The sequence below is a fragment of the Planococcus citri genome, chromosome 2 (genome assembly GCF_950023065.1).
Source record: "Planococcus citri chromosome 2, ihPlaCitr1.1, whole genome shotgun sequence".
Taxonomy (NCBI): Eukaryota; Metazoa; Arthropoda; class Insecta; order Hemiptera; family Pseudococcidae; genus Planococcus; species Planococcus citri.
This window is the reverse complement of record NC_088678.1, coordinates 15,964,222-15,988,263: the sequence shown is the minus strand read 5'-3', so window position 1 is coordinate 15,988,263 and position 24,042 is coordinate 15,964,222. Positions and strand designations below refer to the sequence as shown.

The following is a 24,042-nucleotide window of genomic DNA, read 5'->3' as shown; positions in this document are numbered from 1 at the left end:
AATGTTGTAATTATTTGGTATCGTACACATACACATTACAAACATAGAGTATCATTTTTATTTTCAATGCCAAAAGAAAAAATAAATTACCACCTACTCCATTGAAAAGGAGAAAGGAAAGGACAGGAAAGGACCAATGAACCAATGTAAAATACATAAACCTACCTACATAGTACATAGGTACTCTTATTAATTAATACAAATTCAAATATCATACTGGAATATCAACTCTCAAGCTTCAACGTGAGTTCAACTATAATACCTCATAGGTGCCCTAGTTCTTACCATACAACGTTAAAAGGTGCGAAGATTTACGACTTTTATTTTTCAATTTTCAATCCCACATTTTTGGATTTTAATTTTTCAACGCTGTTCGCTGGGCAACGTAAATATAAACATGATTGTACATTTTTGATTTTTGATTTTTCATATTTCATTTCCATTTCTATTTCCATTAAATTTCATCTTCATCATTCATGACGAGTTGAAAGACGTAAAATTAAAACTGCATAATTAGGTGAAAATGGTGAATGGTGAAATGCTGAAACCGGGTGAAAATGAAAAAACTCCAAGTCATACGAATCCTTCCGAAGCATTTCCGAAGACTTCCGAAAAAAACATCCTCCAAATTATACTGTACCTAGTCGCCAGTGGTAGGTGTAGGTACCTAAGACGTGGCCATGTCCGCTTCCAAGAAATAAACATTTAAAAAAATTGAAATCATGCTGTGTAAGCAAGTGCAAAGCATTTAGAATGGGTAAAATATTTCCTGTAGGACATGATTCTTCCACCGGCCCTCCTACCATGGTTTCATTCCGGTTATGGTTCCGTCGGCCGGTCGGCGTCGGTCGGCGTAATCCTCGAAAAATTATACGCCAAGATGTCTCCAGCAATCGAGATTTTTCTCTCCCTTCTGGAGACAGAGAAAATGAAACCTGGCTAAGAAAATTTACGTAATACACACTCGTAATCTCATCATTACACCTCTGTTGCTAGATGCAAAATGTACGTCATTATGAGCGACCTAATGTCGGGTCAAACACGTACATAATGAGCGTATTATATCCCTAGTGTTATGTGGCAACACCGCAAAACTCGTCATTACGTACGCGTTACGTTTGGACATAATTTAACAAATTTACCCCGTGAAGTTTGGTCACTCATAGACGCTCATTTTTTGCATCTAAACAACAGAAGTGTGATAATGGTGAGGTTACGAGTGTTTATTATGTAAAGCACCCAGTGTTGGAAAAAAAACGGTTTTTTTAAAAAAAGACAAAACAAACGGTTTTTTTTGTTTAAAACGTTTTTTTTGTTTAAAACGTTTTTTTTGTTTAAAACGTTTTTTTTGTTTAAAACAGGGGTTTTAAACTGCTGGATTCTCATGTGCTTTAAACGTGTTTTAAACATGTTTAAAATGTGTTTTAAACACGTTTTTAACAGAAATTCATTTGTTTTGGATTCAGTTTTTCAAATTTACGTTATCCAAGGCTCAAGAAATATTAAAAAATTGAAATCAAAAAACAAAATTTGCCTTTAAAAAAAGTTTAGGAAGAAGAATGAAAATCTAAAAATTCAGTTTCTTCAATTTCACTACTTTTTCAACGAGAAATTGAAAAAAAACGTGTTTTTTTTAGAAAATTGGAGTTGAAAAAAAAAACTTGTTTAAAACAAAAAAAAACATTTTAAACAGAATTTTGTTTTAAACACTGTCTGTTTTTTTCTCAACGTTTAAAACAGTGTTTTAAACGTTTTAAACATACGGTACTGTTTTAAACTGACAACACTGAAAGCACCTCATACACTACGCGATTAATAAAGTGTGTAATTATGAACTCGTGCAAAGTTACAGCGCTCGTCTTCGACTCGCACAGTAACTTTGCACTCGTTCATAATCACCCACTTTATTAATCTAGTAATGTAATGTACTATTACGTATGGGATCCGGTTACTATGTTGAAATAGAGAAAATTACCCATACTTTTGTCCATGCATTATTGGGGTGAAGAAGACGTGAGGGAGAGGTAAAAAGTCGAGAAAACGCTTGAATTTCAAAGGAAATGAACTATTTATACAGGTATCAATATATATATATGGAACTTGCTTACTATCCGAGACCCGGTACATCGTACTGACGATCCGAGGCCCGCGTCTTTGACACTTAGAAAGGTTTTAAAGAGTGCCTGGTAAATTCGTTCGCGCATGCGCCTTGCTAGCGGCTATCAAGCCTGATCTAGAGCCGTTGGTGCGATCTCCAAGGAGTGATTTATACAGGAATGACGCGAGTATGAAGTTTCTGTGTGGGGTGAAGTAAGGTAAGCTGTATATACTGTAGGTATGATACCTACTTTGTGAGTCCCAGACAAAAATTTGTCTATAGCATCCCTGAAGTGTGTACATCACGAAAATATAGTTTTTAATAGGAAAACGTTCCGAGACCCGCTAACGGGCCTCGGAACGTCGCGTCGGGTCTCGGATAGTCGATGTCACTTCCAGAAACGGGCCTGTATAAGCTGTAGCAAGTCTGTATAGATATGCAAATGGTACCTCTACGTCACCTTTCATATACTCATGCGTTCTCTTCGTCACCGAATTCTTCGTCACCGAATTCTTCGTCACCGAATTCGGTGACGGAGGCGTTTTGCCGGTGACGAAGACGTTTCCCTGTGTATAACAAGTTCAAACTGTTTGTTTTCCCCTGAAACGTAAAAGGGCAAAACTTTGTCCGGTGACGAAAAGGTCATGTATAATTGTATACACCTACTGTATACAGATTTTAAAAAATTTTTTCCATCAACACAGACATACCCTCGACGTCACCGTATATAAACAGTAACTTTTGGTCACAGCTTTTTAAATGCTTCCAGTTGTGTTATATTTTCGTATCGTAGCCAGCGCAGTTGCAGTCTATTAGGCAAGGCAGCGGTTACAATTTGGTATAGTCAATATCTATTTAAATACACAAGGTCACGGAAGACATCAGTTTATAGTCGGAGGCAAATTGGTACCATTCTCGTAAATTTTTTTTGTATAAGCTTAAAGCATGTAAATCAAGTGGGGAAAAGATGGGGAAAAGACTATAATCACTATTACAACTGTGCTGGTTAAGAATATGCTATAAAAACACTGCCGGAGGCATTTTAAAGCCTGGTGATGAAGAGGTACTGTTTATATACGGTGACGTCGAGGATACTTAGGTCCATATATATAGGTATTAGTAACCAGACTTGTCAACTAATGAATGGGTTAATTTTACTATACAAGTGGACTGACCAACTTCTCAACTATAGTTGACAAGTCATGGGTTAATTTTGCTATACAAGTCAACTATGAGTTTTCAGAAACTTCCACCAGAGGGCGCATGGCTTAGAAATCAAGGCGCGAGGACGAACGCAAGGTCTGTAGTCGATTTGTAGTGAGTAGAATGTGATGCGCTGGTGGAGATGTACCTAAATACATTGAAACGGAGTGTACCAGACAATAAATTTGATTTGAAATTTCTCAGCATTTTATTGACTTATGGAAAAATTAAAAACGCTAAAAAATTCTATGCTGTCTACCCTTCTTTGTGGTATTAGAATTTTAAAAAAATTCTAATTCCTTCAAGTCGATTTTCAAAATTTTACTTCAAAATTTAGCCTAAAAATCTGATAATTTTTTCCAACACATAGATTTTTTTAATATTAAATTGAATCTGCAAATAAAATTTTGATAGGTGATTTAGAACAGAAATTATGTCGATTTTAACATTTTGTTCACTTTTCAGCATATATGCCAAGCATAGTTGACATGTCTGGTCGCTAGCAAATATATAATATATATATATGTTCACGACAGCACACTTATGAACCCATGTATGGGTTAACCCTTAAAGACCCAGGCTAATCCTGAGATGTTGTGTGAAAATGCTTTCAATTTCCTGAATTAGATCATCACCAGCATCACTTTAACCCACAGTTTGCCCCCCAGCCCCTTAAAGCAGTCTCGTAAAAGCCGTACCGATTTATTTAATTTTCCTTGAAAACCGAGAAAGCAAAAACCCCAATGAGGTCAATCATGGAACTGAATGATATAGTATCATTAGGTGTACTGAATGAGTGAAAGCATATCCCCAAAGAACACCCCACCCCTTTTTGGGGGGCAAATTTTCAAAAAAGTTGGGATAAAAAAATTGGACCCATGCTCCATTTTTGGATAAACATATTGATGGTAGACCCTTCACAAAATGAAATCATGAAAGGTGTGAAAATGGTGGACCAGAGCGATTTTTTGAAAATTTGATTCGCTTGTCTCAATAAAAACCCGAAAAAACAGAGCATGAATACCCAAAGTACATAATATGGGAAATATTATCAAGTAGGCTTGAAATGACAGAAACAAGAATTGAAAGGAACGCAGATGCTTTTAACAGCACATAAGTTCAGATAATCTACAATCCACCCATCAAATCTGTTTATCACTCCGTGGATATTCTTTCTCGATATTTGTCACCAAATAGTTACATCCTACAAAGGTTAGCAGTACGATTGTTTTTCTGCAGAAATATCGAAATAGGTTTATCAACCACTTTGAAAAGCTTTACACAGTCAAATTGCAGCACTCCCTGGCATTTCATAATGTTCAAGCATTCATGAAGAAGTCACTATCCCTTCTCGATCATAGATAATGTAGTTCTACATCATGAAAATTGCACGAGCAGAAGTCGTCGTTTACAATCATGAGATTGTGTCTAGCTTATGACTACAGGATTCAGGGGATTTGAGATTCAGTAAAAAGCTTTCAACTGTTGTTCAACCACAACTCTGAACTTTTGAATGTTTTGAGAAATTCCTGCTGAAGTTGATATTCTTTCTCGATATTTGTCAACAAATAGTTACATCCCTTTGTAGGATGTAACTATTTGGTGACAAATATCGAGAAAGAATATCCACGGAGTGATAAATAGATTTGATGGGTGGATTGTAGATTATCTGAACTTATGTGCTGTTAAAAGCATCTGCGTTCCTTTCAATTCTTGTTTCTGTCATTTCAAGCCTACTTGATAATATTTCCCATATTATGTACTTTGGGTATTCATGCTCTGTTTTTTCGGGTTTTTATCGAGACAAGCGAATCAAATTTTCAAAAAATCGCTCTGGTCCACCATTTTCACACCTTTCATGATTTCATTTTGTGAAGGGTCTACCATCAATATGTTTATCCAAAAATGGAGCATGGGTCCAATTTTTTTATCCCAACTTTTTTGAAAATTTGCCCCCCAAAAAGGGGTGGGGTGTTCTTTGGGGATATGCTTTCACTCATTCAGTACACCTAATGATACTATATCATTCAGTTCCATGATTGACCTCATTGGGGTTTTTGCTTTCTCGGTTTTCAAGGAAAATTAAATAAATCGGTACGGCTTTTACGAGACTGCTTTAAGGGGCTGGGGGGCAAACTGTGGGTTAAAGTGATGCTGGTGATGATCTAATTCAGGAAATTGAAAGCATTTTCACACAACATCTCAGGATTAGCCTGGGTCTTTAAGGGTTAATCTTGCATAAGAAGTGAACCAGTAGGTTTACCAGCCTGGCTCACTTTGTAAAGGCTAAAGTTACATAACAAGTGAGCCACCTGTTTCAAACTAGTTTTGTCAAAGTTAGCTGCGCGCACCAAATGTTTCTCAGAGATGTTCGCTAGATGTAGTACTAACACGAGGCCTATAGAATAGGAAGTACTGGTCGGCATACCCAAAGCCCTGTTGAAATTGGGTATGCACGATGATAAATTTGACTAATGATTATTCTGCATTTTATTGCTCTATGGGAATACTGTTGATACCAAAAATTTTGATGTGGTTCAGACTTTTTGACAACCAAGCAATTTTCACAAAATTCAATATAGTTCAAAAAAATTTTAAATTTTTTTGAAAAAATTTTCTCCAAAAATTTTTTATTCTGTTTCTTGATACAGATAAATTATATATTTCAATGACTGTGCAATTAGAATTTCGATTAGTTAATTAGAACAGAAATTGAAAATGATTTTAAAAATTTTGAAATTTTGAAAAATTGGCTCATAAGCCTGCCGCGATGCCTATATATTCGCTTGCGACCAGACATGTCAACTATGCTTGGTATATATGCAGAAAAGTGAACAAAATTTTAAAATTGGTATAATTTCTGTTCTAAATCACTTATTAAAATTTTATTTGCAGATTCAGTCTAATATTAAAAAAATCTATGTTTTGAAAAAAGTAATCAGATTTTTAGGCTAAATTTTGAAGAAAATTTTTGAAAATGGAGTCAAAGTAATTTGAATTTTGAGAAAGTTAAGACACCAAAAGAAAGCTTAAACAGCATAAAAATTTTTGATGTTTTTAAATTTTCCATAGGCCAATAAAATACTGAAAAATTTCAAGTTAAATTTGTTGTCGTGTACACTCAGGATCGATGTATTTGCATACATCTCCACCAGCACATCACATTCTACTCACTACAAATTGACTGTACACCCTGCGTTCGTCCTCGCGCCTTGATTTCTAAGCCATGCGCCCTCTGGTGGAAGTTTCTGAAAACTCATAGTTGACTTGTAAGTATAGTAAAATTAACCCATGACTTGTCAACTATAGTTGAGAAGTTGGCCAGTCCACTTGTATAGTAAAATTAACCCATTCAATAGTTGACATGTCTGGATACTAATGAAACGATCAAGATGAAATTGAAAAAAGTGTATCTATGAATCTAACAATTAAACTTGTAATGCATGCGATTTAACTAAAAATTAAATGCTAATAGATCTACCCATATAAAGGCTAGGAAACGCTACTTATGTACATTTAACCGACTTTCAGGTTACAAACATTATATTTATATGTACTAGTTTTTGCCATTTAAAGGTATGTTTTTTTACATCATTGTATCACATGGACACGCTTCCCTTTTTTTAGTTTCGAATTTCGCAAAATTTCCTCAATCTGTTTCATTTCATAAAAATAAGGAACAAATAACCTACAGGCCGGGATTTCTTTGTCGGAGTATGTACGCTGGCTCGTGCCCCCAAATAAAATTTCAAAAATATTGAAAATTTCTTATGAAAAATGAAATAATGACGAGGGGGGATGAAATTTGACAATAAAAAAAAGCTGAGGACTTCTGTTTGGCAAACTTGGCTAAAATCACGACTATTGTAGGTACATACCAACATACCTATTTCATCAAAAAACTACTTCTTAAGAATTTTGACGAAAAAAATTACAACTCTCACCATAAATTGACACTCTCCAACAGTTTTGAGAAAAAACGCCAATTTTTACAATTTTGGCAAAAACAGGATTTTTGGACCATCTTAACGTGAACAGGACTGTTCGATAATTTGGTCAAAAATGGACAATCGTTGACAATTGTATTAAAAAATGGACATTTCTTGACTATTTCGTCAAAAATTTACGCATTTTGGCATTTTTTTTTTGTCCCAAAAATTGACACTTTTTGACAACTTTTTCAACTTTTTAACTTGGGAAAATTCAGCAAAACAATCAGAACCCTAAACAAGTTTAGCAAAAAATAGGAGTTTTGTTCGGCGATTTTTGAACAAAAAGAGGACATTTCAAACAAACAAGGCGAAAATCAGTTCTTTTTGAATTCTGTGGTGGGTAGAGGGCGCAAAAAGTTATGCACAAACAATTTTTGAGAGTTAGCATGCTCCCAAAAATGAAATGACATAAGAGGTCTGAATAGTAAGTAAACTTTCAAAATATCTAGGTATCTCGACTGATTTCATAAAAGCACACGAAAAAATATTTAAATATAAAAAAGGTTGGCTTATTAACAACGATTGGGTGTAGCCTATTTATCAATCTAAAAGAAAAAAAGTTTATAAAAATAGGTGAAGAGATAGGTACACTGAATAAAATAATACTAAGAGGTAAAATGAAAAAGATTGCGATGAGTGTTTCAAAAACACGTAGGTAAAAAAATACTTAAATGTAAAAAGGTTGATTTAGCATCATCAACAAATAGCTGTACATCACCATGAAAAAGTTGATAGAGAATAAAGAGGGGGGAAATAAACATCAACATAAGACGAGCTTTCAAAAGCATACAAAAAAAATATCTCAAAATAAAAAGTTGACCTATTAATAATATCATGACTTGTTGGACATAATTGATTCTTCGCTAACTTTTATTCAATTTTTTTCTTGGTCGTAGTTTGTCTCTGTAGTTGTAATCTTCTTTTCTATCGCTATAAAACAGAATAATATCGTAGCAGGTATATTATTTTGTTTAAGAAACGTCAATTGCTTTTCACTATTGTCTTAGACGAGTGGAAAGTGTAAGATTACTCACTTATTGTCAGATGCCTCATTTGCTGGAGTATCGCTAGGACTTGGCTTTTGGTGTCTTCGTCGTGGTTCTTTCTCAGTAGAGGATCCAGCTCTATACAACAAAGAAAAAAGATGCATTTTATAAATCCCATAATTTTGTTCTCCACGACTGGCTGAGCCATTTGAGTGATCGAATAGAAGATACTAACGAGCTGTTGGACGCCTCATTCACACGATTATCACAGGGACTTGGTGTTTGGTGTGCTCGTTGTTGTTCATTTTCAGTTGGCGATCCAGCTCTATAAAACAAAGAAGAAAAATGCATTTTGTATCTCATATTTTCGATCTCTACGACTAGCTGAGCCATTTGAGCGATTGAATATAGGTAGATACTAACGATCTGTTAGATTCTTCATTTACACTAGTACCAGTACCACTTGAACTAGATTTTTGCTGGCATCGTTGTTGTCGTTGTGTTATGGTATCTTTGGAGACTCCCGTAGCACTGTGAAATGGAATCAAAATTTACTTAATTTTGTCAACTCCATGAGCCATACCTAACATTTATCAGAAATACTGACCATTCATTCGACGATCCGTCTTCATGAGATTGATTTCTATCTCCTTCTTCCAAGTCTTCGTCCTCAGTATCAACATCATAGTTAATAGGTTTAGACGCTGAAAATGTTATTTACATAGTTATGTACTGTATATTAAAATTTTTTTGCACAACTTATCTAACCATGAGTACTTTCAGATAACCACATTTTCAAGAAAAATCCCCTTTGGCCCTCCAAATTATGTTGGTTCCATTGTTGAAAAATATCGAAAAAGATGAAATTCACTTATGCCTGTAGGTACAAATTATTGTTTGAAAATTTTGCATTTCGGAGCAGAATACTTCTAGATAATTTTTTTCCAAGAAAAACATTTTCTCAATCCTTCAAACAATCTTGGCCACCAACATAGAGACCTGACCTTCAAAGTTGAAAAAAAAACAGTGAGGTAAAGTCTCTTTTGAGAGAGAAGTTTCAAGTCATAGATTTGATTTTTGTTTTGAGTCTCTGAAATCTCATTTTTTCATATTTTGAAAAAAGGGGGGAGGGGCTCACCGACACCAATTATTTTTTACCGAGAGAGCTGAAAATTTCATGGCGTGAATTTCTCATCTGAGATTAATAACTTTAGGTGGTGAGAACGGGAAAAACAGAAATAATACCACCAATATAAATTTATCTAAGGTAAACCCTCAGGTGTACGTTCTAACACAAACCTGGATTACGAGTAGGTCTTAGTTGAGGAAGCTCGTAGTCATCCGGTATTTTACATCTTCCTCTAGCATGATGCTCGGGTGCTTGATACATTTTTGGAGAAGATGGAGTGGCTTTTTTCGTTGATTTATTTTTCGACTGCTTGACTACTTTTTTTGGTAGCTCTTTCTGAGTGCCTGAAGTACTAGGGCCATCTTTGGAAGGTTTCTGAAAATATTTTTTCATGCATTACTCTCATAGTACAAAAATTCTCAATTCACAGTTTTAAATACCTAAGTAAGTTTGGAAAAGAAAAATTGACCAATTGACAATAAAACATTTAAAAATTGGAGAAATAATTGTCTTATATCAGCTAATTTTAAACTTGGGGGCATTTACCTCCCTTCCTCTTGCCAGCAATTCGTCTCAAAATCCCCATAGGTATGTCGAATATGTGCAGATAATTCTTAAAATTAGTAAGTATCAAGTCAGTTATTTCTACTTACCGGACTTCGTTTATCAGCGTCTACTACTGGAACGACGCGCACACCATCAGAACTTCGTGGACTAGTTCCAGCCATTGGTATTCTTATCTCATTCAGCTACCAGAATAAAATATCAAGAGATTAATCAATATGTACCTAGGACATGCTACAACAATCAGAGCAGATCAATGAGAAGAAAAAAGTTGAATATTACTTACTTCAGCAAGCAGAGCATCCAGGTCCATTCGCCAAAGATCGGTAGCATCTTTTTTTTTTTATGGAATCCAGTTCGGCTTTCTTCTGATTGCATTCTCGTACTAACTCGACTTGCTCTTCTAAAGTCACCGACCAGCCGTCCATGCCCAATAAGTAATGGAAATCTTTTTGTAAGTCATTCTCGAGCTTTTTATTCGTGTTTTCTTCGTCATTGGTCGTGGTTCCTCTTGTCTCCTGGAACAGTAAATAATGAAATCATTTTTTAATTACTTAATACCTACCCACCAATTTGTAAATGAAAACGTGACAATAGAAATAGTGATAGAATTGTCTCAAATGGATGAAATAAAACTCTGCACGATCATAGGATTGCAGTTTTTGATTGAATCGTAATCTAGGACTCATTTCAAAAGAAATGAGGTTAAGCTTGATTTCCAATCGCTGCTTGGCGAATCTTTCACCAAGAAGTCTCCAGATAGGCAAATAAATACGAAATTTCTATGTTTTAATAGTGACGTATTCAGTGATAGCATTTTGTAATCGATTTTGAAGCTGGTGACTTTTGGCCAATCAGTCACCAAGATGTCACTAAAACATAGAAATTTTATATTTATTTGCCTACCTGGTGACTTCTTGGTGAGAGAGATTCACCAAGCAGTGATCATTTGTGATTGATTTTGAACCTAGTAACTTTTGGTGAATCTTGCAGGGAAGAGACGAAAGGAAAACGAAGTGATTTAATGATTGTTCACAGGGCTTTTTTTTGTGGGGGCTCTCAGGGGGACGCCGGCCCCCCCAAAGAAAAGTTCAAAATTATCAAACAATTTCCATATAAAAACTAAAAATTGAACGAATTTGAAAAAAATGAAAAAATGAATAAATTTTGGTAACTTTTTAAAAAAATGTTGAATTATTGGAATAGTATAGTGCGAAAACGAGATCAGAATTGCGATGAAAATTCGTAAATCTAAAATTTAGCATTCAAGTTTGTACCTCAGTACTTATCTTGCACGTCGGGGAGCCCGCTCAAGAATTATTGCACCCCCCTCCCCGGTTGATCCTCTGGGAAAACTTTTTTCTTAAAGGGGGAGTCCTGAGGAACATTTCTAGCCCTTGTACTAAAAAAAAAATGTGGTCCTACTTACAAAATGGCGGACATTTTGATTGACAGATCAGCCGAAATCACAGATTTTGCGTTCCAACATAGGCCTTGCACGAAATTTTTAAAACCTTTCAAGGTAGACCGAAAGATCAGGCAAACATTTTTCACCTGTCAAAATTTCAAGTGCTAAAGTGCATTTTTCGATTTTTGGTGAATTTTTGAAAATCAAATTCAGGCCAAAAATAATGAGAAAAATCAAAATTTTACCTAATTGACCAAGAAAGCTGAAATTTAGGATATACCATATTTTTGACATGCCAAATCGATTGGAAACTGTTTCAAACCGTTTTGAGCAGTTCTGGAGCCTCCAGAAAATTTTTGAAACTCGAAATTTCCACAAAATGTCATCAAAATGGACTTGGAAAGCAGAAATTTATTCTGCAAACTAATTTCAATGCGCTACGAAGTACTGCAGGTAAATTTCAAGTCGTTTTGAGCCTCCAGCAAGTTTTTGAAAATTCTGGAGCCTCCAGCAGATTTTTAAATTTTAAATTTGTACAAAATTCCATCAAATGGCGATGGAAAGCTGAAATTGACTCTACACTCTAATTTTAACACTCTCTGAGACGACTTCAGGTGGGTTCAAGTCATTTTGGAGCCTCCAGCGACTTTTTGAAAATTACTGGAGGCTCCAGCAGATTTTTTAAGCTTCAAACTTTTACAAAATTTCATCAATTGAGATGGAAAGTGAAATTATTTATTTCGCAGATTAATTTCAATGCCATTTGAAGTCGCATACATGGTGGTTTCAAATGGTTTTAAAGCTTCCAGCTACTTTTTGGAAATTTCAATTTTCCAAAAAACGCCGCACGACCTTTCAAAAAGTCGCTGGAGGCTCCAAAACAACTTGAAATCCACCAGCAGTCGACTTCGTAGCGTACTGAAATTAGTTTGTAGAATGAATTTCGACTTTCCATCTCCGCGATTGATAAAATTTTGTGGGAATTTCGAGTTTCAAAAAAATCTACTACAGGCTTCAGTAATTTTCAAAAAGTCGCTGGAGGCTCCAAAATGACTTGAATCCACCCGAAGTCGTCTTCAGAAGGTGTTAAAATTGGAGTGTGTAGATGAGTAAATTTCAGCTTTCCATCTCCATTTGATGAAATTTTGTAAAAATTTAAAGTTTGAAACTTCGATTTTTTTCTCTCAAAAATTCAAATTATGTACAGTGACTGAGTGGGGGGGTGGTGGTATGAAAATTAGGGGCTTGCAACTTCAATTCAGCGTCCCCCTCAGAAAAGAAATACAAAAAAAGACCTGATTGTTCATAATTCCAAGATGAAAGGTGGTAAGTTGAAATATTCGTGGTTTTTTTTTCGATCCAAATCTTTTTCTATCCCCTCTCCCTTCACCTGTCCTCGCCTTCATTACACACTTTCATAATTTCAAAAATCACCATTTTCATTTATGATTAAAGTTCAGGTTGCAATTTTTCCTTATTTTGAGAATAAATTCGTTTATTATTACCTTGAACTTTCGAACCGGATCGCGTACATATCCACGACTTTGCAGCTCTTCGAGAATACACTGTTTGGAACGACCGTAAATCTGCAACTTCCCCTTGTACACTTCTTCTATATACCTAGAAAGCATGAAAAATTACAATATTATTCGTCAACCGGAGAACTCGATCTTTTAAAGTGTCAAAATCTAATGAATGGTAATGGTACGCTACTTCGCCTGATTCAACAGTTTCGAAATTTCAGCTTCTAGAAGGTCTTGGAGGTAGATTTTTCTACGATTATACATCTGTAATCGAACAACGTAATACTCTGCGAGGATTTCCTTCACTGATGAAAAGTTTTTCAAATCGCCGTTGGAATCGAAAGCGCACTGAAGAGAATTCGAATTATTTTAAAAAAGCGATTATCGAGGGAAAAAATGCAATCATTGAACAAAATCACACGACGAATAATCATGCTATTACAAACACCCAAACAAAAAGAAAATGTTTTACATACCATCGACGTATTCGAAATAATCGACTTAAGTTTGAACGCTTCGTGCAGAGTATTCTTGAATTTCTCCAATTCGTCCTCTGGCACAGAAACTTGAAATCGAACGTCTTTCTCGGTATGGAATTCTTTGAAACCACTAAACAGAAAAAGTAAAAGAAAAAAACAGATTAGGTGGGGTAATTGATGCCTGCATAAATTTACGAATAAATTCCTGAATAATCAACTCACCTTATTTTAATGGATGGTTTTTCCGCTTTCTTGGACATGCTCTGACCAGCAACAGGGTTGAGCAATTTATTCAGAACGTTCTCTTTGTATGTCTGAGTCCACACGCCAACTGGTAACTCGGTGATCAGAACTGTTCTTTTGTCGAGGATCTCGATTTCTCCGAAAGTTGCGAATTTGCGGTCTTCCAAGTTATGAACTTCGCCCTTGAAATCCCTGAACCACGGAGTCTGAAAATAAAAACGTACCGAATTATTTGAAAAGATCATTTTTCCGAATCAAAAATCCAATAATATTACCATAGGTTCAAAATCTTGGCCGGCAATCTTTCGTTGCAAATTTTTTATGACATCCCTCGGATTGTAACACGTGATCTTCGTATTGTAGCCCATGCCAATACCTTCCGTTCCATTAATTAATATCATTGGTATAATCGGGGCGTAATGTTCTGGCTCAATTCTATGGTTTTCTTCGGTGCGATAATTAAGCAAATCGTCATCTTTGGGATGAAAAATCAATCGGGTTATCGCACTGCAAAAAAAAAAAACGAGAAAAACAAGTACCTCGATAAATGATTGAAACAAGACTTTCAATTTCGTCATCCATCTCGAGTGAAAAAAGTTGCCTTACTTCAATTTAGTATATATATATCGAGGATTGGCCGCATCATGCCCACCTTGTAGTCTCGAACCGAATTGTCCTATGGGGTCTAGTAAATTAATATTATTGGAGCCGACGTAATTTTGCGCTAATTTGACAATCGTCGTCATCAGATTTTCTTCGCCATGATGGTAACAAGTCGATTGGGCCACGGAGCCAGCCAACTGGGCAACTTTCACCTCGCGGTATAGGTCATTTTTCAGGCACGCGTAGATGACCTGAAACAGAAGAAAAACAACAGAGATTAACTCGAATGTCCCGAATGACGAAATTGATCTATTGTAGTACAGGTACTTTTATTAGGTACGAACTATAACACACCTTTCGGGATCCAGGGTTGAGCCCATCAACCAGTGAAGGAATTTGACGTGCGTTATTCATAATGCTGAATAACACTAATTCTTTGTCAACGAAATCTGAATAGCTGATGGATTTTTCATTTTGTCCGTAGAGGTGCTCTACTCGAAGACCTTCTTCTTTTCGTTTTCGAATACATTTCTCAAGCCATTTCTTCCTCAAATTCGCGGAGGTTTTGCTGAAAGCCTACGTAAATAAATATGAAACATTGTGCGTCATTTATGTAGCAAATAAAATCCGTTTTCAAAATATATCAATATAAGAATATACTAGGTAGGTACGTACCATTTCGATGTTGGAATCGTCGTTGGCATCTTTGTAGACGAAATCAATCTGATGTTTTTCGATATTTCTAAAATATTCTTTGGCTTCCTTGGATGTAGACGTACCAAGACCTGAAATAACACAAGTACCATATGAAGTTGATTGTTTTATGAATAATAAGTAAGGTAGTCGTATTGCATAATCACGAAAATACCAACCTTTATAGTATTTAATCACGTACTCGTGCGAATTTTGACACGAAGCTTTCCATGCTTGAAATTCAGCATCAGAAAAAAATTCAGAGATAACTCCATTCCTATCGAAAGTTTTGACTATCGGGGTCACAAACTGTTGAAGGAAGCCATGCTTCAACAAATTAGGCCAGTACAGGTGAATAAAGTTAATTATCAGTCCTTTGATATGCGATCCATCCTGTGATTGAAAAAAAATCATATTAAAGATCAAAGTTGGATGTTACGATTAGTTTTGATGATGATTTTTATTCATATTGGTACGTACCTGATCTTGATCAGCCATGATCATGAGTTTTCCATAACGCAAGGTCGACATTTGTTCTTTTTTTTCGTAGGTTTTTGTGTTGTCTAGGCCGAGAATTGTCATCAATTGGCATAGCTCTTTGTTTTCTATACGCTGAAAAAAATTTTAAAAATCAACTTGTAAGTTTAATAGGTACGTTGAAATCTGACTAGATCGGAATTGCTGTTTTTGTTAAGAAACGCCTGGAAACTAATGAAAATCACAGATATCTTTCATGAAAGTTTTACTTAACAAGGGGAGTACCTATCTTAATCAGTACAAACATTTTTGAGGACAAAAAGGAATCGAAAGACAACGTCAGAATACACCACCAGCCAAAATTTCAGGTGATGGAATTCAGGTGAATTTCAAGTCGTTTTGGAGCCTCTAGTAAATTTTTGAAACCCTAAATTCTCACAAAATTTCATCAAATGGAGTTGGAAAGCCGAAATTAATTCTGCAAACTAATTTCAATATTCTGTGAAGTCGACTGCAGGTGAATTTCAAGTCGTTATGGAGTTTCCAGTAGATTTTTTAAACTCGAAATTCCCACAAAATTTCATCAAATGGAGTTGAGAGCCGGAATTAATTCTGCTAACTAATTTCAAGTTGTTTTGGAGCCTCCAGCGATTTTTTGAAAATTACTGGAGCCTCCAGTAGATTTTTGAATTTCGAAATTCCCACAAAATTTCATCAAATGGAGTTGAAAGCCGGAATTAATTCTGTTAACTAATTTCAAGTTGTTTTGGAGCCTCCAGCGATTTTTTGAAACTTACTGGAGCCTCCAGTAGATTTTTGAAACTCGAAATTCCCACAAAATTTCATAAAATGGAGTTGGAACGCCAAAATCAATTCTGCAAACTAATTTCAATAAGCTATGAAGTCGACTGCAGGTGAATTTCAAGTCGTTTTGGAGCCTCTAGTAAATTTTTGAAACCCTAAATTCTCACAAAATTTCATAAAATGGAGTTGGAACGCCAAAATCAATTCTGCAAACTAATTTCAATATTCTGTGAAGTCGACTGCAGGTGAATTTCAAGTCGTTGTGGAGTCTCCAGTAGATTTTTGAAACTCGAAATTCCCACAAAATTTCATCAAATGGAGTTGAAAGCCGGAATTAATTCTGTTAACTAATTTCAAGTTGTTTTGGAGCCTCCAGCGATTTTTTGAAAATTACTGGAGCCTCCAGTAGATTTTTGAAACTCGAAATTCCCACAAAATTTCGTTAAATGGAGTTGGAAAGCCAAAATCAATTCTGCAAACTAATTTCAATAAGCTTTGAAGTCGACTCCAGGTGAATTTCAAGTCGTTTTGGAGCCTCCAGTAGATTTTTGTAACCCTAAATTCTCACAAAATTTCATCAAACGGAGTTGGAAAGCCGAAAATAATTCTGCAAAATAATTTCAAGTCGTTTTGGAGCCTCCAGTGATTTTTTGAAAATTACTGGAGCTTCCAGTAGATTTTTGCAACTTATTTCATCAAAAGGGGTTAGCAAGGCTACTGTGCAAACTAATTTCAATACAATAATATGAAGTCGACTGCATGGTCGTCTCGAGTGGTTTTGAAGCTTCCAGCTACTTCTTGGAAATCTCAATTCTTCTGAAATCGCCATGAAACCTTTCAAAAAGTCGCTGGAAGCTCCAAAATTACTTGAACCCACGTGAAGTCGTCTTCAGAGGGTTTTAAAATTGGAGTGCATAGTTCATTTCAGGTTTCCATCTCCATTTTGATGAAATCTTGGGGAAATTTCAAATTTTAAAAATTTACTGGAGGCTCCAGTAATTTTCAAAAAATTGCTGGAGGCTCCAAAACAACTAGAAATTAGTTTGCAGAATCAATTCCGGCTTTCCAACTCCAATTGATGAAATTTTGTGGGAATTTCAAGTTTCAAAAATCTGCTGGAGGCTCCAAAACGACTTGAAATTTACCTGCAGTCGACTTCACAGAATATTTAAATCAGTTTACAGAATTAATTTCGTCATTCCTACTCCATTTGATGAAATTTTATGGAAGTTTCGAGTTTCGAAAATCTTCTGGAGGCTCCAGAACTGATCAAAACGGTTTGAAACAGTTTCCAGTCGATTTGTCAGGTCGGAAGTAGGGTATATCCCAAATTTCAGTTTTTTAGGTTAATTTGGTAAAATTTTGATTTTTCCTCACATTTTGGCCAACCTTTGATTTTTGAAAATTCACCAAAAATCGAAAAAAGCACTTTAGCACTTGAAATTTTGACAGGTGATGAATTTTTGTCTGCTCTTTCGATCTATCTTTGTACGGTTTTAAAAATGTCATGATAGTCCAGCCAAAATCTGGCTGACCTTTCAATCAAAATCGCCGCCATTTTGTAAGTTGGGCCACTTTTTTTTGAGGACAAGGGCTTGAAATGTTCCTTAGGATTCCCCCTTTCAGAAAAAAGTTGCCCCGGAGATCGGCAGAGGGTACCAGTGATCCAAAATCGATCAAAACAGTTGCAAAAATGGTAAATTCGTGTTTATATACGTGCTGAATTTCATTTTCACCCTATTTAGGCGTTTTTTTTTTCGAAAATTGAAGAAACTTCAAATCTGCTAAAGGCTCTAGATTGATTCGAAACCATCACCAATCGACTCAGAAGGTTGAACATAGTGTATAAACCTAATTTCAGTTTTCTAGGTCAATTTGCTGAATTTGTGTGGAGGGAATTTTTTATCTTTCAATTGAAATCGCAGTTTTTGGCTCTTCCAAAGCTATTAGGAATCCTAGAAAAAATTTGAAAAATCGTCGAAGATGTCAAAATACCCCATACTCTTCGATTTTTCAAGACAGCTGTTTAGACAGTTAAATTTCATTTTTGAGTGGCCCCCCTTTCTCTGGAATTTACTAGTTTCAAATTCTTTTTTCGGTACTTGAAAAAAAAAGTGTTCTCATCGCCAAGACCCTTATCACCTAAAGCGCTGGTTTGGGGAGGGGGCGATCGGAACAATATGCTCTTTCTAAATCGAAGTGTGTACATCTACGTAATTAAAATATCCTTGTACCTGAACATGCAACCCTTTAATTGATTCTAACATGTTACCTACCTTTTGATACGAAGCATCCCGAACATTCAACAGTTTTCCTTGCAGTGGATATACACCGTAGAGTTCACGTCCGACGATACTCAGACCGCATACCGCAAGCGTTTTCGCAGAATCGCCTTCGGTCACTATTAGCGTGCACTTGAGCGAGTTTTCGGTGGCAGCCAAGGCGGCATCTTCAAGCTTGGGTATACCTAGGACAAATGAACAAATTTAGTCAGTTAAACTAAACTATAATTAATGCACACAATCGTGAAAAATCATCATCATAACTTACATTTAATGTTCTTCGCGCCAGTCGTACATGCGAGCTTTACTTTCTCAACAACCTCCGCCGTCGACTTGATCCTGTCTCTGATTTCCGAATTGCATACCTAAAAAGAACAGACACATCAGTTGGAAATGTATTAAAAGGGCGAATTTTTTCAACGTCACAGGTACTCACGTCATTTAGAAATTTATCGGATAGTTTCCAATTCGAAGCGAATGTATCGATTGGTAGCGTCAGCTCTTCCTTCGTCTGGCTATTAAATGTTGGATTTTTTACGAGGCAATTCACAAACACGAATAAGTTGTACTTGATATGGTAAGCTTGAAAAACTCCTTTTAATCGTCCTCGATCAATGTTTCCCAATAACTTCTTGACTATTATATCGACAAAGTAGTCGAGATGGGTACCTCCCTAATAAAATAAAGAATAATTCTTATCGTTAGTAGATACCTAATTCATGTTTAAAAACAAAGTTATTATTTTTAAAAAAAATAACCTTCGTCGTGGCTACGTTATTCACGAACGACATATGGTTGTAATTATTAGCTGCCATCACAGCCACTTCGAATTCTTTGGTTTTTTCATGATGGATGGCCGGCGGTTCGAGCTCAGGATCTTCATCAGAGTACAAACATACGTACTCTATGAACGATTTTATCTGATAACAACATCATCGGAAATTAAAATAATGCCTGCAGTTGTTTAGATTTGGACTGATTTAAGGTTACTCAGTTTTTTTTCTTCTTTTTTTGTTTTTGAGAGAAACTAGAATTTTCAGAGATTCCATAACAATTCCAAACCACTTATAACCGATTTGAGGGGTAAAAAATGAAATAAATAGGTACCTAATTTTTTTCTTTTACTCAACTGGGTAAAATTTGGATTTGACTATTCTGATCTTTGCGCATTTAAAAATGTTTCAAAACTCGAAAAATTAACTTAGCACCTGGAATTTTGGCTGTTGGAATATTTTGGCGTGCTCTACAAAAATAATCAAATTTGAAGAAGTCTTTACAAAAATGGAATTTTTGATTTTTTGAAATTCTTGCTTCGTAAGTGCTGATGAAAGACCCCACTTTCCAGGTGTTTATTTGGAAATACCCCCCTCCCCATCATTGTTTAAAAAATCTATAATGAAGAACGTTTTAATTTTTAGTCAAGTACTTACCTAGAAATTTAGAAATTGATTTTTAACGCCTTCTGGAGAAACTTAAAATAATGCTGGAGGATCAGAATGGTTTTAAATGGTAGGTAAAATTCACTTCAAGGAAGTCGATATTAGCTCTAGAATTCTCGATAATTTTCATTTAAAAGAAGTAGATACATTCGTAAAAAAAAATAATAATGTGCCTAATTTCAGAAAATCGCCACTTATACTTAGATTTTCAAAAACTCGCGAAAAATTGAAAAATGAATTTGGGTGGCTGAAATTGCGTATGACTAGGTATTTATAGATTTTTAAGCTTATTCAAAACAAACAAGAATAACTTGACAGTTAGATATTAGAGAATTTTTTTTTTTTACCGGAATTAGTTCTCCATTCAGGTGGACTTCAACGTCGGGTAAGGTGCCGGCGATATCGAATGCCCTCTTGGACATGAGGGAAATCACGTCGTCGTCCAAGAATTGCATGCCTCCGAACCGTTGAAAATCTGGACGATAGGTTATTTTGGTGTAGTTTTGGGTGGATGGTTCGATCTTCGGATCTTTTGTTTGGGTCATGTTTTTTGTCCACGTCTGTAAACAATAAATTAGATACAGTACTTTGTTAGGTACTGGACAAATAAGTAATGCAACGATTACACGAGAATAATTTATATACCTGCTTGAATTTTAGGCCATTTTTTTTGCTGGCTGTTTCTACGGTGAATTCCAGACTAAAGATGTTACACACCTTTGCACCGAGTCCATTTCGACCACCAGCATGCCTGGATTCACTGTCGTCGTAGTTGGAACTCGTATAAAGCATTCCAAAAATTACCGTTGGGATATGTAAATTCACTTTTTTATGCTTTTCGATCGGGATTCCATCACCGTTGTTTAGGATGCTGATTTCATTCGTGTTCCTGCGAAAAAATAAATAGAAAATGTAAAAATGAATAAACAATACGTTTCGACGAATGTTGAAACTGGTACATATAAACATCATTTAGGGATCAAAAAAAAATATATGTTACACCAATAAAAAGAAAGCTTGTGAAAAACTCACCGATCGATCACTATCTCAATTCGGTCCATTTTTTCGTCGAGATCTCGAGATGCCTGATCTGCGGCATTCACCAGAATTTCCTCGAATAAATTCAAAAACGCGGGCACGTACGATATTCTACGTTTAACAATACGTCGAGTATTATCCTCCGATGCGTCTAGTACCCACATTTCGGATATTGTTTCCTGTGTGGACCCTAGAAAGAACAACTCAAATTGAAAAACAAAATTCAATTATAACAAATAAGCAATCTCGAAAGGGGAAAAAATTACCGATATAAGTATCTGGTCTCTTCAAAACATGCTGACAATCGGTCCATATTTGGTACGTATCTTCGATCGTCCTTGGAGCATTGTTGGCTACATCCACATCGTTCGTGCTGGAACTGCAAACAAATCGATTTTGTACAAATTGAGCACGCTTTTTTAGGAAAGGAGAAAAAATCAAAGCCTAAAAATAATTCAAATGAAAAAGAGGTTTCTGAAATAGATTATTATTTTTTTCAATTTGAAATTTTGGACATTTTTTTATTTTATTTTACTAGCCAGTTGGAAACAGTTTCGAATTGTCAGCAAAATTTGAAATTTTGACAATTGACATTTCTGGAAAATTTTGCCATGAGGAATTAAAAGACTAAATGAGTACCTTAGAGTCAAACCCAGAATTCTCCAAATTTTTCAAAAATGAGGTTATGATCGTTTTGGGTACAGTTAGTAGGTACGCATCGATTGCCATTCTCCGTTTTTACCTATCTGACACAATGACGTAGTCAGGGGGGTCCAAAGTACCGGGTCAGAGTCAAATTCCGAAAAATGTCCAAAATTTTCAAAAATGAGATTATGGTCGTTTTGGGTACAGTTAGTAGGTACGCATCAATTGCCATTCAACATTTTACCCCATTCGATACCATGAAGGTTAGGGGGTCCAAAGTCCCGGGTTCGAGTCAAACTTTGAAAAAAATACTTCAAAAAAATTTTTTTTTTCATTCTAGTCGACTATAAACAACCTTGAGATACTTTCAACAGACTTGAATCTAGAATTATCCCTCATTTTATCATGCATTTTCGTGTATTTTCGATATTTTTTACAGACTTGGAGTCAAAACCAGAATTCTCCAAAATGGTATTGTGAATTACTGCTATGTAAAGACTTGAAATTTTTTTTTTTTGTCAATTCGATTGTTACCCGAAGCACTATATATAGGCGAGATCAGAAATTTGCTACTACTGATTCCCACCTTTCATCAGTTTTTTGCGTTTTTCTCAAAATGATGAAAAGTGGAGAATTCTGGGTTTGACTCTAAGGTACTCAAATGTTGACTCTTTACCCTGATTTCAGCTTGTTAGGTCGAATGAAATTAGGCTGATCTGGAGCCTCCGGAAATTATATAGAAATTCCAGTTTTCCAAAAAATGTCATGAAATTTGCCGAAACAAGCTTGTCGATTTTTTAGACTTCCAACTTTATTGGGTGAAATTTTGTAAAAATGACAACTTTTTAAAATCTTCTGGAGCCTCCTGTACTGTTTAAAACGATTCGAATTAGTTTTCAATAGATTTGGGAGGTCTAAAATAGGCTACATACTGAATGTCAGCTTCCAAGGTCAATTTGGTAGAATTTTAATTTTTTTCACATTTTTGGCCCTTTGATTTGAAAAAATTTACTAAAAATCGAAAAATGCTCTTATTATGTTTTCTTTGTTTACTTCGTGCTCGTTGATATCAGAATACATTCCAGATTTTCGACAATTTACGGTTGAAAGGGCCACTATCAAGTTCAAATCTAAGTTATTGGAAGCTAAGGTTCATTTTTGGCCCTTTTACAGTATAATTTAAAGTTCCTGGAGTACGTTGAAAACTTCCTGGAGGATTCAGAGTTACTCAAAATTGATAATTTTGCAGTTGGTGGGTGAAATGATGTAGATAGTCGGGGAGCCCGCTTAAGAATCTATTCACCCCCCCTCGATCCTCTGAGACAAATTTTTTCTTAAAGGGAGAGTCCTAATGAACATTTCTAGCCCAGGTTCTCAAAAAAAAGTGGCCCTACTTACAAAATGGTGGCTATTTTGATTGACAGGTCAGCCGAAATCGCAGATTTTGCGTTCTAACATACCTAGGACTATCCTGACATTTTTTGAAACGTACAAAGGTAGATCGAAAGAGCAGACAAAAATTCATCACCTGTCAAAATTTCAAGTGCTGAAGTGCCTTTTTCGATTTTTGGTGAATTTTCAAAAATCAAATTTTGGCCAAAATGTGAGAAAAAAATCAAAATTTTACCAAATTAACATAGAAAGCTGAAATTTGGGATATACCCTATTTTCGACCTGCCAAATCGACTGGAAACTGTTTCAAACCGTTTTGAGCAGTTCTGGAGCCTCCAGTAGATTTTTGAAACTTGAAATTCCCACAAAATTTTATCAAATGGAGTTGGAAAGCCGAAATTGACTCTGCAAAATAATTTCAAGTCGTTTTGGAGCCTCCAGCGATTTTTTGAAAATTACTGGAGCCTCCAGTAGATTTTTGAAACTTGCGAAATTCCCACAAAATTTCATCAAATGTAGTTGGAAAGTGAAAATTAATTCTGCAAACTAATTTCGATAAGCTATGAAGTCAGCTGCAGATGAATTTCAAGTCGTTTTGGAGCTTCCAGTAGATTTTTGAAACTCGAAATTCCCACAAAATTTCATCAAATGGAGTTTGAAGCCGAAATCAATTCTGCAAACTGATTTCAATAAGCTATGAAGTCGACTGCAGGTGAATTTAAGTCGTTTTGGAACCTCCAGTAGATTTTTGAAACTCGAAATTCCCACAAAATTTCATCAAATGGAGTTGGAAGCCGAAATCAATTCTGCAAACTGATTTCAATAAGCTATGAAGTCGACTGCAGGTGAATTTAAGTCGTTTTAGAACCTCCAGTAGATTTTTGAAACTCGAAATTCCCACAAAATTTCATCAAATGGAGTTGGAAAGCCGAAATTAATTCTGCAAACTAATTTCAAGTCGTTTTGGCGTCTCCAGCGATTTTTGGAAAATTACTGGAGCCTCCAGTAGATTTTTGTAACTTGAAATTCTCACAAAATTTCATC

General features: G+C 35.5%; 1 protein-coding gene across 1 annotated transcript; it reads right to left on the bottom strand.

Moving 5' to 3' along the window:
- Nucleotides 1-2,569: 2,569 nt before the first annotated feature.
- Nucleotides 2,570-22,686, bottom strand: LOC135834003 (DNA topoisomerase 2-like). The gene is made up of 28 exons (XM_065347840.1): nt 22,619-22,686; nt 21,228-21,340; nt 20,956-21,151; nt 20,569-20,812; nt 20,271-20,483; nt 19,243-19,404; nt 18,921-19,157; nt 18,753-18,849; nt 18,479-18,669; nt 15,402-15,533; nt 15,101-15,314; nt 14,904-15,013; nt 14,583-14,804; nt 14,232-14,479; nt 13,901-14,132; nt 13,605-13,831; nt 13,380-13,512; nt 13,094-13,251; nt 12,886-13,000; nt 10,359-10,490; nt 10,062-10,157; nt 9,579-9,783; nt 8,887-8,983; nt 8,703-8,810; nt 8,515-8,604; nt 8,328-8,417; nt 8,162-8,223; nt 2,570-2,664 (listed from the first exon to the last, which is right to left on the bottom strand). The coding sequence occupies exons 1-28, from the start codon at nt 22,684-22,686 to the stop codon at nt 2,570-2,572; spliced, it is 4,287 nt and encodes a 1,428-aa protein (XP_065203912.1).
- Between the last annotated feature and the right edge of the window lie 1,356 nt (nt 22,687-24,042).

Excerpts from the sequence above, each read along its gene's own strand:
- LOC135834003 (XM_065347840.1), bottom strand. The coding sequence starts at position 22,686 with ATGTATTCTGATATCAACGAGCACGAAGTAAACAAAGAAAACATAATA. Across the intron at positions 19,158-19,242 it reads ATAACGTAGCCACGACGAAG|GGAGGTACCCATCTCGACTA; the intron begins GTTATTTTTTTT and ends TTATTTTATTAG. Across the intron at positions 13,513-13,604 it reads AAACCATCCATTAAAATAAG|TGGTTTCAAAGAATTCCATA; the intron begins GTGAGTTGATTA and ends TTTTCTGTTTAG.